The following is a 16,787-nucleotide window of genomic DNA, read 5'->3' on the forward strand; positions in this document are numbered from 1 at the left end:
CCAAGGGCAGTGTCAAACCGGATCTGGTACATCCTGAAGATCCACTTCCAGAACTGGGAGCAGTTCTGGTCGATCCTGAGGATCCACCAAAAGCCACTTCCAGAACTTGATGATTATTAAGATTGAATGTTGATAAATTATCAGGATTCGATCTTGATAACTTCCCAACGATATTATTAAGATTCATCCGATAACGTTATTATTTGAATATAGTTAATATCCTGATAAAAAGTTGATAGCGTTATTAAGATTCCATCATAATAACGATATCGAACGATATTTTTAGTTTATTACGATATCTTGATAAAAAAAAATCGTGAGCACAGCTATAAGCGCTATCGCGTTTACAATAACACTCAATTCAAATAGAACCATCATTAGGTGGTGACACCCGAGTAAGATATACTTTACTTTTGTAACGACACTTACAATCACAACTCTCACATTGATCAAAACATCGGAGAATGAAACATAATATCTTTTAAGAGAAAGGAAAACGAAAAGAAAAACCTTAACATGGTTTCAGATTTCCATTCATTGAAAGCTTTCGTTCGATTGTGGGAAACCTTCAAAACTGAAAACAACACGACACACACATACACACAACGTGCCTACAATGATTAATTATAACATTTCAAATGGCATACATCGAGTAAACATGAAATGGGTTTGCATTCTCACAGCAGGAAAGGAGCAAAGATTTTGAGATATAAAAAAAAACAATTCAGTCTATTGTAGAACTTACATTGAAATAATAAACAAATTTCCTTTGAAGAGTCTTGAAATTTTACAGTGATTGTCTGTGCACTTTTGCCTTACTTGGAACTATTTACAATAGCTTTTCATTCATCGTTTAATAATAATCAACTTTGATGATGCGAGGCGAACCAAGTCGCAAAATCATTTGTTTTGAATAACAATAGAAAGAGTGGAGAGAAGGAGCGAAAAACAAAATTGGAATTGCTTTCAAGTGACTTGAGCGATGTGCATGCGCTGCATAAACTAGAATCCAGCATCCTTTGCAGCGACAGTGATTGATGAACGTTACAATAGCACCTTGCCTTAATACACGTACACACGCTCCCTTATAAAAAAGTACATGAGCATAACAGTATTAGCTGCTTTCTCGACTTCTCGACAATGTTTTTTGCCCCATGATCTTTCTCTTTCTCTCTCTCTACCGCTGTCCCTCGCTCTCTCTCTCTACTTTGCATCACACAACAACTCTTATTCACTCAAATTAAAATGATTATGAGTGCCAGGCCATTGATTTCATTATTTACCAGGCAAATAGTTTTAATGAGTTGAGATTGAATTTCAATTTAAACTTTGGTAATTGGTGTTGTATATGCTTTTACTTTGATTGCGAGGCGAAAACAAAAAAAAACCCTGGACCAAAACACATAATACACACTTTTTTTTCCCCTAAACCAACATAATGACACACATTTCTGTCGAAAGTTTTTCATTGTTATTCACATGCTGTATCATGTTCATCGTTACATTGCGTTTTAGAACGATAAACAAAAAGTGTTTATCGTGACGAAAGTTTGTCATTTATTTGTGTGCACAGCATCGACCAAAACAGAGAGAAAATAAAAACGGGACGAGAGGAAATTTTGTTTGGCAAATAATAGCGTTGAGGCCATAATGCTAACATGTCAACGGAATTCGTTTAATGTCGGGCGCAGAGCGAGCAAAAAACAATGTTGCACCATTTTTTTTCTTGCTCTGTTTGCATGAGCTTTTGTTTCTGATGCGTACAATTCGCTGGTCAATTTGTGTTTAACAAATTGTAAATGCAAATGAAACTGATGTTATGGCCTAGTGTTCCTTTTTCAGCACTACATGAAATGTAGAGCTACTAATCTGCTTTTTTTTCCTAGATACTTTTTGAGTGTTGAAACAAATTATGGTGAATTTGAATATTATGCTCATATTTTTTATTTAATTTAAAACAGTGGCAGTAACGACAAATAAGTGCATAATATCTCAAAGCGCCATTCAAATTTTTATTATCAAATGTTGTTTAAAAATTACATTGACTTTTCGTATAATATTTTCTGAGTCTTGAACAGAATTAAAGTGATTTTAGATTCTTTCAAGGCTTCGTGATAGTATACCTTAGCACGCCGTATATTTAATGCTCGGCATAATATGCCAGCATATCGCACACACACACAGGCTGCCGCACGCACTTCTCTCGTGCGTAAACGGTTGCATACACAGCACATTTTGTATGTGAGTTGGTTACGATGGCTGTGTCCGCAAGCATTCTCTAGCACAATAACAATGCATCTGATGATGCACGTACTTTCTTTTCTAGCGACGAAGCTGCGAATGTTGTTGAGCAGTTCCGACGAAAGAAATTGTTTTCCAACAACATTGTACGAAAATGTAATGAAACGCAGCAGTCTTGTAACACTGTTTTTATTACACCCACGCTAAAAGAAGGGACAAAAAAGGACACGAGCAAATGTACAATGCCACGTGGCATCGAAAATATTCGATTTTAATGACGCACTGATGAAAAGATAGTTGATATACGAAATGTTCACCAACTGTTGTTAACCGCACCTTATCATCGGAGGTGGAGGCCAAATAATTCATTGCCATTTGATTGATTATGAATACGAGCGATGGAAATGACAACGAAATGTACATCAAAGGCGCGCACTGAACCACAACCAACACACACTATGCCAATGCATTCATGAAATGTGTGCGGCTTATTAAAATTAAATGGAGCAATGAAAAAACGAGCGGGAAATGTGATTTGAGAGAAAAAAAGGAATCAATATAAAAAGACGATCGGAACGGAAAAATCAACATGGTGGTATATTCTTTGATAAAATATCTTTGGCCGTTTTGTCGGAACAACAACATTACACACATACACCACCCGCCAATATACACGCCAAACAAATCAAAAGAAATGCGAAAACAAAAGTTCGTTCCATCAAAATTCCGTAAATATCTCCCGCCTCAAAAAAAAGCTACCCACAAATTATTAATGTGCATGCGAGCGTGAATGTGTGCGGATGTGTTTTCAAAAGGATATAATGGGCTCATTTAGGATTCTCCATTCGATTGATTAAAATGCGATAAAATCGGCGTATTTAGTCGTAAACGTATTGTACGTGGTCACGCTATTTTCTATTTTTTGTTATTTTTATAAACTCAAACGTCATACGCAAGTTGTTCGAAAGTTGCGCACTGTCCCCGAAGGAGAAGCTAAGTTTGTACACAAAGCTTGGAGGTAACAGCCATCAAATATAAAGAATACCATGCACGTGATGTGCTTTCGCATTTTTGCCAAACACCATTGTGGCAACGGATGTATATGTATATATGGTGTATAGTAGCGAAAGAAATTTTAAAAGAACTTACCTTATGGTTTTTCGTTAGCCCGACCAATTGTGGCAGACAGATGACGAATGATAACACCCAAACACCGGCCACCAGCAATTTGGCGCGTTTTGTTGACATTATACTAGGGTAAGTAACGGGTCTCGTCACAGCAACGTATCTGTCTAATGATATGGCACACAAATTGAGAATCGATGCCGTACACATCCATACATCAACTGCCAGCCATATTGAGCACCACAAATCTCCAAAAATCCACACCTAAAATCGATGCACAACGAGAACGAAAAGAACAAGAGAGAGAGAGAGAGGGAAAAAAAACAGACAAAACGAATCGTTTTAAATATTAGCCACACACAAACAGAACGTACAACAATACAGAGATATCAAATCGAATCACATGAATACTAATATTTACAGTACTATCTTGTATAAACACAAACAAGAGCAATCAAAAGGCCTTTCTATACTATTCGAATATAGGCATGACGATGACGACGAGGTATCGTTCTTCGATATCTCAGTGACTTTGTACACCACTCAAACATTTTGAAAGTAATGAACAAGAACATACTCGACGAATGCCATGTATTTTCTACGGGTTCAATTAGGACACTAAATAAAATTGCTAAGAATTTCGTCTTAGTTTATACACTGCCTACGGGGAGCTCAAAGTAGTGGGAACAAACATACATTTTGGCCACCGATTGCCAGCATCCTCGAATAATAGAGACACCAAAAGCTCTTTTTTTCCTGATGATTGACGTTTAAAGATTGCCTTTTTGTGTATGATGTTGTCGGAATGCCTTTTATCATTCGGGGAATTTGGTGGTAGCATGCGTGCTCAATGCTCATATTTATTTGTCGGTTATTGTTCACAAAAAATTAGCATCGATTGAATGACTTGATTAGCTGAAAACATTTACTAGACGACTGAGTACTATCTCTTCATTTCTTCTATTTTTTCCCCGATTTTTCTCACACAATTTTTTCGCCAACTGGCATTAGTTATGATACATTTATACTCGAGCTCATCGCAATCCGAAAACTACCCGCATGAAAACTATGAAATGGACTCAGTTGTTGATGCAAGCTATTCCGCATCGTTTCCATCACTATAGTTGAAATTGGCTTATTTCAAATGAGTGTGTTGCATTACACGTTTTTCTTTGCACTTTTTTTTGTGTTCTGTCCCACATCACATTACATCGAAAGATCGTACAGAGTTTGGACAGTTACAAGCTAAATAACCCTTTATATCTCTTTTGCACTCTCATTCCACGAAAAGTGTGCTTGTTGAAGTTGAAAAACGCCAGAATTGAAATATTTCTTCGGGAAAGTATTTTTTTTCTTTTTTTCTCCGCCTCTCTCGTTTTGTAAAAAAAGTTTTTCATGCCATCGGTGATGGAAACGTTTTTTGCAGGAAACTTTCACTTCTATTATTCGGAATTGCCAGCCAAATGTGCTTCTGTTTCAGTGAAAACCTGTCAAAAACGTACATTATTCCACTGGATTTTTTTTTCTGTTATTATGCTGTTGTGGAAACAATTTGTTTTGGCATTGAATTTAAAGCAAAGTGAATTGATTTGCTTCATCTTCAGAAAGCAGAAAACCTGTCCGAACCATGTAAACAATGTCAGAGTTGAGTTGTATGGACATACGCGCGCTTATATCACGCTTAAAGGCACAATTCGTGTTCACCGGTTTTTGCGTCGTGTATGTTATGTGAATTCATTTCTGATTCGTGTCACTAATTCATCATTTTGTTAATAAAATGATTTCATCGTATAAATGTATGAACACTTGTTTAATTAAATTTCAGCATTGAAATAAACAAAATGGACAAACTGATTTACAACTTGAAGCGTTGTTCACCGAATATTACAATTTGCCAGCAATGCTCAGCAGCACCAGCACAGTGGAACTGCAAACTCACTCCGGTAGTCAGTTGTGCACGCACTGTGTTTTGAACTGGAAAATCAAATCCCATACCGAGAAATACAAGCATTTTCTCATCGTAGGAGACACATGGGCACATAAGAAGTCTTTGGAATGGCACAGAATGTTTGTTTGCTGCTGCTGCTGCTGCTGTTGTTGTTGCTTTTCATGCGAATAGTTTATCACCAGAATAGTACACCGATGCACATAAGAGCATGCTGTGAACAGTGTCGTCTATGCTCTATTGGGTGATAACACGTTTGTGCCTGTATCTGTGTCACCCTCTCTCTCACTCTCTCGCTGTGTGTGTGTGTGTGTGTATGGGTTATGTACACTGGTTATGAGTCTTTAATTTATTTCTATTTTCCACCAAATTCATACGAAAATTGAACATTTGATAAATGGCATGGGCATGACCGTGTTTGAGTTTATGTTCATGTTAATTATACAAATTCTAAGTTTCCTGTTTGTGCCTTAAAATGTGATATTCCATTTATTAAACCTAATTAAATCTACGCTAAATTGTTTTAATCTATTTAACACCATGATGCTACCAAAGTTCAATTTGACTTCAATTTACTGGCACATCTATGATGTGCTTTTTGCCTCTACCACATTGGCAACAGCGAGGAGAGGGCGAGCGAGCGAAAGACCAAGTTGGAGAAAAAGCAAGCAGTTGAGATTCCTGTGTAAGGTGTCATGCTGTCGCAATCTTGTGCACATTCTTTGCGTTTCCCGTCATTCTCGACTCTCGGTTCAACGAATTTACAAAGTTTTCATAATTATATGGATGAAAAATGGCGAATTTCGCTTTTGTCACGCTTTAAATAAATAAAAATGTATTTATAAACACGTGAAACGAGACTGTTCCATACCCTCCTTGCATCCATTTGAATTTTGATTTTTACGCATCACAAACCGAATCTTGAGCTTTATATCCGAATTTATTTCTGATTTGTTTTCGTTCTCTTCAAAATGGAAACAGAATTAATGCCATCAACCGCTTCCATAAATCTAAAATCGACACTCGAAATACGGACGACAAAAAAAACACAAGCTTTTTCTCATCTTCTTGCCCACTTCACAAGATTTAAAAGCAACTCGTAGATCTTGTAGACAAACTAAAGTAAATTTCTGTCATGCTATTTCGTGCTCGTCTGCAACACTGTGGTGACAGATTTCAAACCGAAACGCCAGAGCCAATGTTTTTTTCACACATTCCAACGGTCTAACATTTGATGTCCGCTGTTCATGCTAGGGGCAATTCACTATTAGCAAATGCTATTGCCATTCACAGAATAAGAGGCATTCGTGCCTGTTTCGCCATGTATTCGGAGTGCCGCTCCATAATGAATGTATCAACACATTTGCACAAGCATTGCGAATGGCTACGAATACTTGTATTCACTCAAACGTCAGTAGCGATTGAGCGCTAAAAACGCCATAAGCAATAAGCATAAATATATTGCCGGAACAACAAAAAGACAGCCAATGACATCTCTAAACCAACTCATTGAATCATCAAATTTTTCGGCAACTTTTTTCAATCGTGTGTGGCTTTAGTTGAATATAATCAACTTTACGGCAACACTAGCAGCTTCTCTGCACACACATCGTAGAAGAGAGTTAAAAAATCATAGTATTTTGGCAAATGCATCGAGTATCCATAGCAAAACATCAATAAGTTTTGGTTAACGCGTAGTAACGGCCCACAGAGAAGCTGTTAGAGTCGCCGTTAAGTTGATTTTATTCTAGTAAAGCCACACACGATTGAAAAAAGTTGCCGAAAAATTCAATGATTCAATGAGTTGGAATTGAGATGGCATTGACTGCTATGTGTCAAATGATTTACATTTGAAATGTATTGTGGCACTATCGCTATGGCAATGAGTTCTAAACGGGCGAAAAACTACCGGCAAATTTGGAAAAAATCCTAATAAGTGCTGGATTTGAATGCGAAACAGCTCTGTTATCCATTGATTCTAAAAGTATTAGCGATATAGAAGAATTTGTAAACGAATATAAATTTCATTTGAAAGATACGGCATACGTGTTCAAGTTCAAACCGGGACATCGAGCATTAATTTTGTCGATACCAAAAGTTTTAAATCGCTCCACCATAAATAAAAAAAACAAAACAAAAATCAGTGAAAACCAGTATTTTCATACGAAGCATTTTTGAGTTTTTCTAAATTTTCGTTCACAAATTCTTCAATGTTGTTGATAATTTCACGCTCAATTAACATTAGCGATGACTCTGTGTCAAACGCACTTATTTCCAGAATTATTTTGATATCAACTGGAATTGTATTATTGGAAAATTTCGCTAATTCAGAAAAAAGTTTTTGGAGGCCCTTGTTGTGGATTTATTGAATTAGTTTTAAGTTCTTTCAATGTACTCATTTCAATTGAACCCGTGAGCTTAAAAACAACGTATTGACTCTTCGCCGATGAATACGAAACGCAAAAAAATCGCCGAACAAAGTGAAACACCAATCTGTTATTGGATCAATATGAAGCATGAAATCGTTGGCTACTATTTTATTCACGTTGCGCTTTGTTTCGAAGCGCGGCAAGTGTTTCATTTTGTTCCAGTAACAGAACATTGTATCACTTTGTTCGGCGACGCGCTCAATGTACTGTTTTGGAAAAATATGCATGATTTGATACAGTTTTGAGTCCATTGGTATGATGATTCATTTTAACACAACACCCATTCTATTTCGCTCACACTTACGTGCACTTTAACGTTGCTGAAACATGTACGTTCTTGTTTCTTTACTGCGCACATCTTTTTAACAGTAAAGCAGACTACTTTGTTATACGGGTAAAAATTGCACGTAAGTGTGAGCGAAATAGAATGGGTGTTGTGCGTCCGTGTTTTGGCCATGTATAGATTTCACTATATAAACCAATGTATTCACAGCGGCGTGAACCCGCGTTCCGAGGATTTCATACAAACTTCCCATGTAGACGATCCGAAATTGGCAACAGTCGAAAAAAAAAGTTTAAATTTTTTTTCGATTTTCATATAGTATTTTTTTCTGCTCTATTGGTGTTATCGGCACATCGAAATTCGCGCTCCTTATCAGTTAATTTTCACTTCATAGACAAATCACGACCAAAACCACCATTAAAATGAATCATCATACCAATGGACTCAAAAGTGTATCAAACATTTTTGTTTCAATTAAAGTGAAACACAATTTCTATAGTCAGCCGATATTTCACGATTCACTTTCAAGCGAACAGAATTTATGTTGCACTCGCACAAAACTGTATCAAATCATGCATATTTTTTCAAAACAGTACATTGAGCGCGTCGCCGAACAAAGTGATACAACGTTCTGTTACTGGAACAAAATGAAACACTTGCCGCGCTTCGAAACAAAGCGCAACGTAAATGAAATAGTGGCCAACGATTTCATGTTTCATATTAATCCAATAACAGATTGGTGTTTCACTTTGTTCGGCGATTTTTTTGCGTTTCGTATTCATCGGCGAAGAGTCAATACGTTGTTTTTATGCCCACGGGTTCAATTTCACATTCGTTTCATATCGTTCAAATTCGCTCATTCAAATTTGCTCATTCAATTTACTCATTCTCGTTCTGTCATCTGTCAAACCGCTGAACGCATTTCAACACAGTCATTCCAGTGCAACCGCTTAACATGGATGAAGGTATAGTTTTTTTTTTTGTGAAATTGCGTTCTGCGGCTCAACTGATGTTCATTTGTGTGTTTGCGTGTAAAAAACATTCGGGCTAAAATACCAATACAAATGTAAGCGTTGTGACACAGTAATAATTCAGAGAGAGAATCAAAATCAGTTTTCAGTTCTACGCGAGTCTCGGAAAAGGATAGTTCCGCATTAAATCAATCGCACAACGCGCAATTTAATTTGAGTTTGCATTAAATCTCGATACACGGACAGTGTCCATTTTTGTATCCGCACAAGTTGTGCCCAATTTATTTAAGAAATCTCTCTGAATTGGCCAGCGCTATTACTAGACAGCTAATTTGGTCAGTTTTTTGAATAAAATAAAAGTGAAACACCGCGAATATCGAATTGGCTAGCTCTACAGTTTAGACGGCTAATTTGAGTGTTTGTCTAAACGGGAATAGAATCGCACGTCAATTCAAGTTGAATTATTGCGTCGAGAAGTTCCCGTTGACGATTCCAATTTCATGTTGGACAAACATTCGCCGGTTTCCATACTTTTCATTCGATTAAATCATACAAATTTCACGCTTCCACACTCAAACACACAATCGAATCGACAGTCACACACCAAATTCACTACCCGAATTTAAAGGAACAATATTCGAATAAATCTACCAAACATAAATCGACGCCTTTTATTCTCTTTATTTCAAATCGACTTTGGCAGCAATAAAAAGGTGTATTGCGCCACAGCCCTAAAAATCAAATTTATGATTTATATCATATTAGCCTCAATTTTGTTCTGTTTACCATTTTAACGACTTGAATTTGCACTGTTTTGGCAAGTGTAGTGAATTATGTCGTTCAATCGTAGTTGCATTCGTGCATTCCCAATGCTACTCATTTGCAGTGCCATTCGTAACCATTCGGAAACGTTCGCAAACATTCGCGAATGCTTGTATTCAAAAATATTGAATGGTTGCATTCGTATTTGCACGCATTCGTAGCATTTTCAAATGTTTGTATCTAAATGCACGTACTAGCATTCGCTCATTCGCAAAACTGGCACCATTCGCAATTCGTGAATTCCCCCTAGTGTTCATGTGAATCGAATTCAATCACATTGGAATCTCTCTACACCGTTTGTTTAAGAAAAAAAGGTTTTCTACTTGAGTGGTCGTGCGATCGCATATACGCATCTATCGATTTCGTTCTCTTGCCGTGTGTTTTTCATTTTATTTTCTTCGGTTCGGTCTGGATTTGGTGTTGGTGTTTCCGCCATCATTTCATATGTCAAGACAATTCTTAGCGTTATTCGTTTTTCAAATTCAATTTCGACTTCCGTATAACCTATTTATTCGCGCCACCACGTAGCGCACAGTGCGAATGAACGTATATCAGTCTTGTATGAAAGAGACGAAGGATGAAAAAACGCATAAAATGGACGCAAAAAAGGTAAAGAGAGAGAAAAATGTGGGGAAAATTTCGCATGTTGAAATAACGCGACCATTTGATTTAAATACGGCGTGATGTTTGTACCGATGCAGAGCTGACGTGTGCCAATTCGGTGAACGAGCGAAAAAGAAAGCATAAACTAAAGATAATTTCAACGTTCCACCAAATGGCAAACGAGGCAGGCGCTGCAAGTGAGAAAGAATACACGGTGTCGCGGTGATGGGGGGGAGTGTGAATGTATGCGCGCGAGCTTGTATTTGTGCTGAAAACGAAGAGCCGAAAAGACGATGAAAATAGACAAATAATGATCATGACCACAGTTCTCATAAATGGAAGACGAGAACAATGCGGTAGCGACGGTTTTATTAAAATTTAAAAAGGTCTTAAAATTGAATTTATGGCCTGGCGAGTATTTTCTAGGCATTTATCGTTTGAATGTTTACTAAACATTGTTTAGCTTCAATGGCAAGACATGATTACTAAATGCGTATTTTTATCATCGAATGTGTATATGAGTGCGAGAGAGACAGAGAGAGACACAATGAAACATGTATCCAAAGTCAAAATTACCTGTGAGTCGAGCTGTATACGAAATTCATGTCGATTAAACACATTGGGTGCAAAAAATAAAACCTATGGGCACTTTTGCTTCATCGCAACAGCATGAAAAAATATAAAAGTAACACTCCACGAGCTCTCCACTTTTGCCTCGAGTTTTTTTTTCTTGTTTGTTTGCCGCAGCATACTTGGTGCTCTTGCATACCATCAAGCTGTTGCTCGAAAGTCTAACGTTCTTGTAAATAACATTACATAGCGGTTATCGAAACTAATGCCATGAACTTTATTTTTGCACTTGAACAACAAATTTATGTGATTTATAGTTTGGAAAGTTTACATATAAATTTGTGTTGTTGTTATTGTTGGACATTTTCCCTTCATTTTCAACATTTTGATCCACTTTCGCCCAATAAATCGACTTTTGAATCGCAAGTTTGAAGTCTAATTTTCAAAACAAATTTCCAGATCTTCGGAAAATTGAATTTTCAATTTTTGTCCAATATCATTCGAACACTGTTGCTGCTGTTGTTGTTGCTGCTGCTGCAGGAAGAATAAACCCTCATCTAATTTGTTGTCATGAATAACGAATTCAATTTTAGGGTGTTTTTCTTTGCTGGCCTTCCCCTAAAACTTTTCCAAGTAACGCACAACAACACACACAGACGAAACAATTTCTTTGTGATTATTTTGGTAATCAAATTGGTTGTTTGGTTGTTTTCAATTTAAATTGACATACGAATGACAAAACTTGTCTCGAAGCGCACAGATGTGTTTGCAAATCTGGAGCACATAAAATATTCAGCAGCAACAACAACGACAACAACAATGGTTTTGTTTTTTTGTTCTTCGCTTTTGTGCAATTGTTTTCATAAAATGCACATTTATTCTCATCGATGCAAGTAAGTTTGGGTAAACAAGCTTATTGAAAGCAACACATCGGGAAGATTAGTTTTTTTTCCTTCTTCTCATAAGTGTATGTATGTGTGTGTGTATATGTTTATGTTTATCCGTTTGCCATTGAATTGAATGCGAATGAAAGGAAACGAGAAGTGGCGAGAAGAATAAACAGTGAAGTATATCAAGCATAAGGAATGTTGATGAGTTTTCTGCCTTTGAATGGACAATAATTAAAATGAGTCCGTTGAGAGAAGGTTGTTGTTCGCCATGATGAGTAACCGATTCGAACAGAATTTACGAAAGAAACCAGTGTGTATATGTGCGGCGTATGTGCTCCACAATAACTGCTTTCGGAATAGTGGAAAACGTATGTTTTCCCTTGAATCTAGAAATTATCTCGAAGCGTTTTTCCCTTAGAAGGCATTTTTGCGAAAATTGAATCATTTAAATTCGATGTATGCAGTGGAGCTTTAGGGAAAAATATGATACATTGCTATAAATAGCTTTTTCATATTGGCATGATACAAAATTAAACGACAAATATCACTGTCATCTGATTGCAAGAATATGAATATATGAAATGTTGATTGCAATTTAAGTTACGAAATTTCGCGAATTTGTCGCGTAATGACGGTGCCATCAGGTTTTAATTTAGATAATCGCACGGAAAACCGCTCCACATTACGTATTCGAGCGCTACTCGTGCAAAAGGTAAGAGATGGCTGTTGACTGTTGGTGGATGCTGTTGCTATTATTGCGTAATTTTGATTGACAATTGGTGCAAATATTTTATCTATTTAGGTTAGATGGGCTTGTAAAAGTATGTCAGACAAATGACAAATTATTGTGTTCATCACAGTGACTGAACTTGAGAAATGGCTGTTGGGTGATTGGTTAGTTGGAGAGAGGCACACACACACACACAGAGAGAGAGAGAGAGAGAGAGAGAGCTCAGTATCCTTTGATGCGTGTAATGTAGTCAAACAATTCCAAACTTATTTATGAGCTTGTATGTGTGCTTTACCTAATTTGGAGAGCGCTTTATATTGTTGACTTATGTAGATTAGTGGGCATTTTATAGATAAACTACTTCCGAATTGTGCATTGTCTTTGAGTTGACAAATGCCGCTAATTTAATACTCATTCATATTAATCCATCAAAATTGGAGACAGCTCCGGCCGATGGGCACGAGAGTGTTTATAAACGACAATATCATCTCGCCCAGAATGCGCCGAACACAAGTCACATTTCGACGTCGTCTATTTTGATGGCGCATTCACGTGGTGTCATGCCTATTTTCTTACATGAACTTCTGCCTATTTTCTAAATCATTTCGAAAGAGAGCGTTTTAGCTTTTAAACGGTTCTGAGGCTTTCGTGGAATTTTCCGGCGACTTGATCGAATGTTGAATCGAAAACGATTGATTGCGATTTAGGTTTTTGACACCGAACGAAAAGATACCACACATAAATTAGAGACGGCAGTTGTATAGGTCACGCCATACCAAATGTGTGAAACGGCCAAAAACCATCGCATTGTCAATACAAAGTACAAAAAGGAACTATATATAAATTGCAAATGGCCGTATCGTCTTCTTATTATTCATTTAATTAAATAGAAAGCTTCTGCTTTTAATCAATATGCGTAGTGTACCACTCACTCTCTCACACACTAACACACACACACACACACACACACACACACATATATATATATATATATATATATATATCGCCCTTCTTCTGCCGTTTTGATTTCCGATTTTATTCCAGTCGCCGCCAGTGATGGGCCATAGATACATTGCTGTATCCATTTCGGACAACAAACGATTGGTCATGCATTGTACGCAGTACCATCAAAAACGTGGTCATGTTTTTTGCCACTGCTGTTCCGCATGTGGCTTTTGGTTAGTATGCATAATAATGTTATATCATTCATTCATTCATTTTGGGGGTGGTGCCAATATAATTATCGAAAACATTTCCGGTTCCCGTCAAATTTCCCAGTCGACATAAAATTGTGCAACGAAATTGTTCGTCGTCTTCTTCGGAAGCCGTTCACACAACAACAGTAATACCAAAGGGAAAAAAGGAAGGTAATGAATGCCATCCACATTATAAGCACATGAAAAGCCGAAATGAATAAGACACGCTGCTGTAACAATGCGAACAACAGGCGAACGAATTGAAATGACGATGAGAAAATTGCATCGATTTGATCGATTCTCAAGTACAGTCAAACGTAACATCGAAAATAAGGACTCTCTTTTGTCGACAATGTATTTGTTGGATGTATTTAGTTTTGTGTATGTGTGTGTGCACTGTGCAGAAAAATATGCTTAAACCCCATTTCTCAGAGTTGCTTTGCCATTGTTATTTTAACGGCGGATGCAAAAACTAATATCCTGCTTCGAACGAACCACTTCCCAAGTCAATCCAAACATTGCTTCTTTTTTCTCTTGCTTTCCCAAAAGAAGTATAACAAATCGATAACAACAGCAGTAGCGACGACGACGACGACGACGACGACGACGACGATGGAACAGCAGTAGCAGCGGCAGCAATTTTCCTGTGCTGTGATGTTCGTTGTGCCGATCAACTAGCTCCTCGTAATGTTTGTTAAATATCACGAAAATAAAGCGCAGTCACAAGATGAATGCGAGTATGATAATAACACGCATTTGCGAAATTGATAGCAATTTTATTGTGCTTTATACAAAATATATGTATATATGTGGATCTTCATATGGAAGAGACATGGGTGTTGAATTATTATTGCTTTTCGCGACGAATTTTGTGTGTGTATTCTCTTCGTCGATCCCCATCATCCATTTGCGATGTGCACGATACATCTGTGCTCTTATTCGCTTATTGTTTAACGCATTCAACCCGAAAAAGAAAGCGCTCGACGGGCACGAACGCACCGAACAGAAAAATCGACAGTTGAATTTTCGGATGGAGCAATCAAATTCCACAAATTTGCTTTGCGTTTTAACCCGAACCATTATATATGTATTATATCTATGGGTGAGATTGAGAGTGGAGTATGTTTTTTCTTCGATTTATATTTTCAAAAAGGCAACATAATCGCCTCTGATGATTCTGTTGACGTTAAAGTAGAGTATGTTGGCGTGCCGTCTAGCCTCAGCGGTTTTCCGGTTTCGCGCAAATCACGCAATTAAAAAAGCAAAATTTATGTGAAACTTTCTTTTCTTATCACTTTTCGAGTTTTTCGCGAAACTGATAAGAGATTAGAGATAGCTATCTTCAGCTAAGTTATAGAAGACCTTGAGTACTACAACTTTGCTAAAGAGAACAAGTTGTTATCCCTTATAAGTTTCACGAAAACCGCGAAAAACCGCGAAAAACTGCGAAAAATTGTGGCCAAAAATGAACATACTCGCCTTTAACCATTTTTAAGTCGAAAGAAACTTACTCTTCTCTTTCATAACAAAGTCAGTGAAACATACACTACTCTCAATCTCACCTATAGATATACAATACACAAATGGTCGTGTACTGTTCATTCACGTATTTTCTTAGAATAAGCAACTAAACGCAACATCAAATAGAAATTCAATTACCGTTTCCTCGTACACATTCGCTCTCCATCATGAGCGAAACAACAGCAGCCAGAATATTTGAGTTTTACTTCATCAATTTCGAGGGATTTTACACTCTATGGCTTTTTGTAATGGAGCTAACCGACACAGACACACATCCACACCCACATTACATCTCGGACAACGCGCAGCGTACAATTGACTTAGTTTTTCCGTGTTATGTGAACTGATAAATGATGTGGACTTTGCTGCGTTGTTCCTTTTCCGTTTCCACTCCCAATAGCATGGCCAATGTTATTACGTTGGCTTTATTCAAAACACTTTTAGCTTTGTAGTTTCTTCGGTCGCAGATTGAATAAAAGATTTTTCGTTTCTATCTGTTTTTGAAATGATGTCAGCGCAAATGTCATTTTTATCTTCTGGCCACCACCAACCACTATCGATCTGAATGTACATATGTATATACATATTTGATGGTACGCTCTTTTGCCCACAACTATTTTTCATTGATGCACCCAAGTTGTTCGTTTTCTCTTTTTTTGTCGCTTTTCTTTTTATTCGCATCCCAAATTCGGTTATCGGCTACAGCAACAAGTTTAAATAACCGTTTGTTCGCTTAAGTTGACGAAAATTTGCACAAAAGTTTTCTTTCTTTCTCCTGGTCGCTCTCTCTCTCTCTCTCTCGTTCGCTCTTTTTCTTTTACCCTGCACAATTCTATGAAATTCCGATTCTACAGATGGTCAAATGCACTGCGGATTTCAGGCGAAGCGTGAACCAATCAAAAGAAACGCCTTGGCAGCCCACAGTTAATTGTCGGTTGTTGCATTTTAGTTAGTTTCAGTTGTGGGTCCTTTGTAAAAGTTTGAAATCCTGCTGGTTAAATGATCCAAAAACACTGCTCGTGTCTCCTCCGCCCTTTTTCTCTCTCTCTCTCTTACTCGCCCACAATCAACCGCCCACAACCACCGCCCGCTTTCATTTCACAATCAACGAAACTTCTTTTTGAAAACTTTACTGCGGTTAGACAAGCACAATTCTAGCGATAAATGGTAATGAACCAAATGAAATCGATTGTCGGAAAAATTTAATTTACACTGGAATTTACATTCATTAGTGGCACCGATTTAAACTTTCAAATATTTCATGATACATTTGTTGCAGTTGATAGGTGCGTAGCTCAAATTCATACACATTTTATCGAAAGCCACATGGACCAATTTACATCTCTAACGAGAAACTAAATTGTCCAAATACATCCCACTCAATCGTTTTTGATTGAAAATTTGCACTATATATATATATACAGTTACTCACAAAATTGTTCGTACACCTTGCTTTTCCGA

At 37.3% G+C, this 16,787-nt stretch overlaps 3 protein-coding genes across 6 annotated transcripts in view; 2 read left to right on the forward strand and 1 right to left on the reverse strand.

Annotated features, from left to right (window-relative positions):
- The window catches only part of LOC129578778 (mediator of RNA polymerase II transcription subunit 14), a 310,854-nt gene that overhangs the window by 57,510 nt on the left and 236,557 nt on the right, over positions 1–16,787 (forward strand). The gene's annotated exons all lie outside the window — the stretch shown is intronic.
- LOC129578805 (uncharacterized) overlaps positions 1–16,787 on the forward strand; it is a 298,644-nt gene that overhangs the window by 45,300 nt on the left and 236,557 nt on the right. The window lies entirely within an intron of this gene.
- Positions 1–16,787, reverse strand: part of LOC129578799 (octopamine receptor Oamb) — a 76,121-nt gene that overhangs the window by 22,808 nt on the left and 36,526 nt on the right. For all 4 annotated transcript variants that reach the window (XM_055467932.1, XM_055467931.1, XM_055467934.1 and 1 more), the window contains one exon: positions 3,391–3,630. In XM_055467932.1, coding sequence (XP_055323907.1) covers positions 3,391–3,630 — 240 coding nt within the window. The remainder of the gene's footprint in view (positions 1–3,390; positions 3,631–16,787) is intronic.

The sequence above is a fragment of the Sitodiplosis mosellana genome, unplaced genomic scaffold, assembly GCF_009176505.1.
Source record: "Sitodiplosis mosellana isolate CC-2019 unplaced genomic scaffold, AAFC_SMos_1.0 Smas_scaffold_6226, whole genome shotgun sequence".
NCBI classification, from domain to species: Eukaryota; Metazoa; Arthropoda; class Insecta; order Diptera; family Cecidomyiidae; genus Sitodiplosis; species Sitodiplosis mosellana.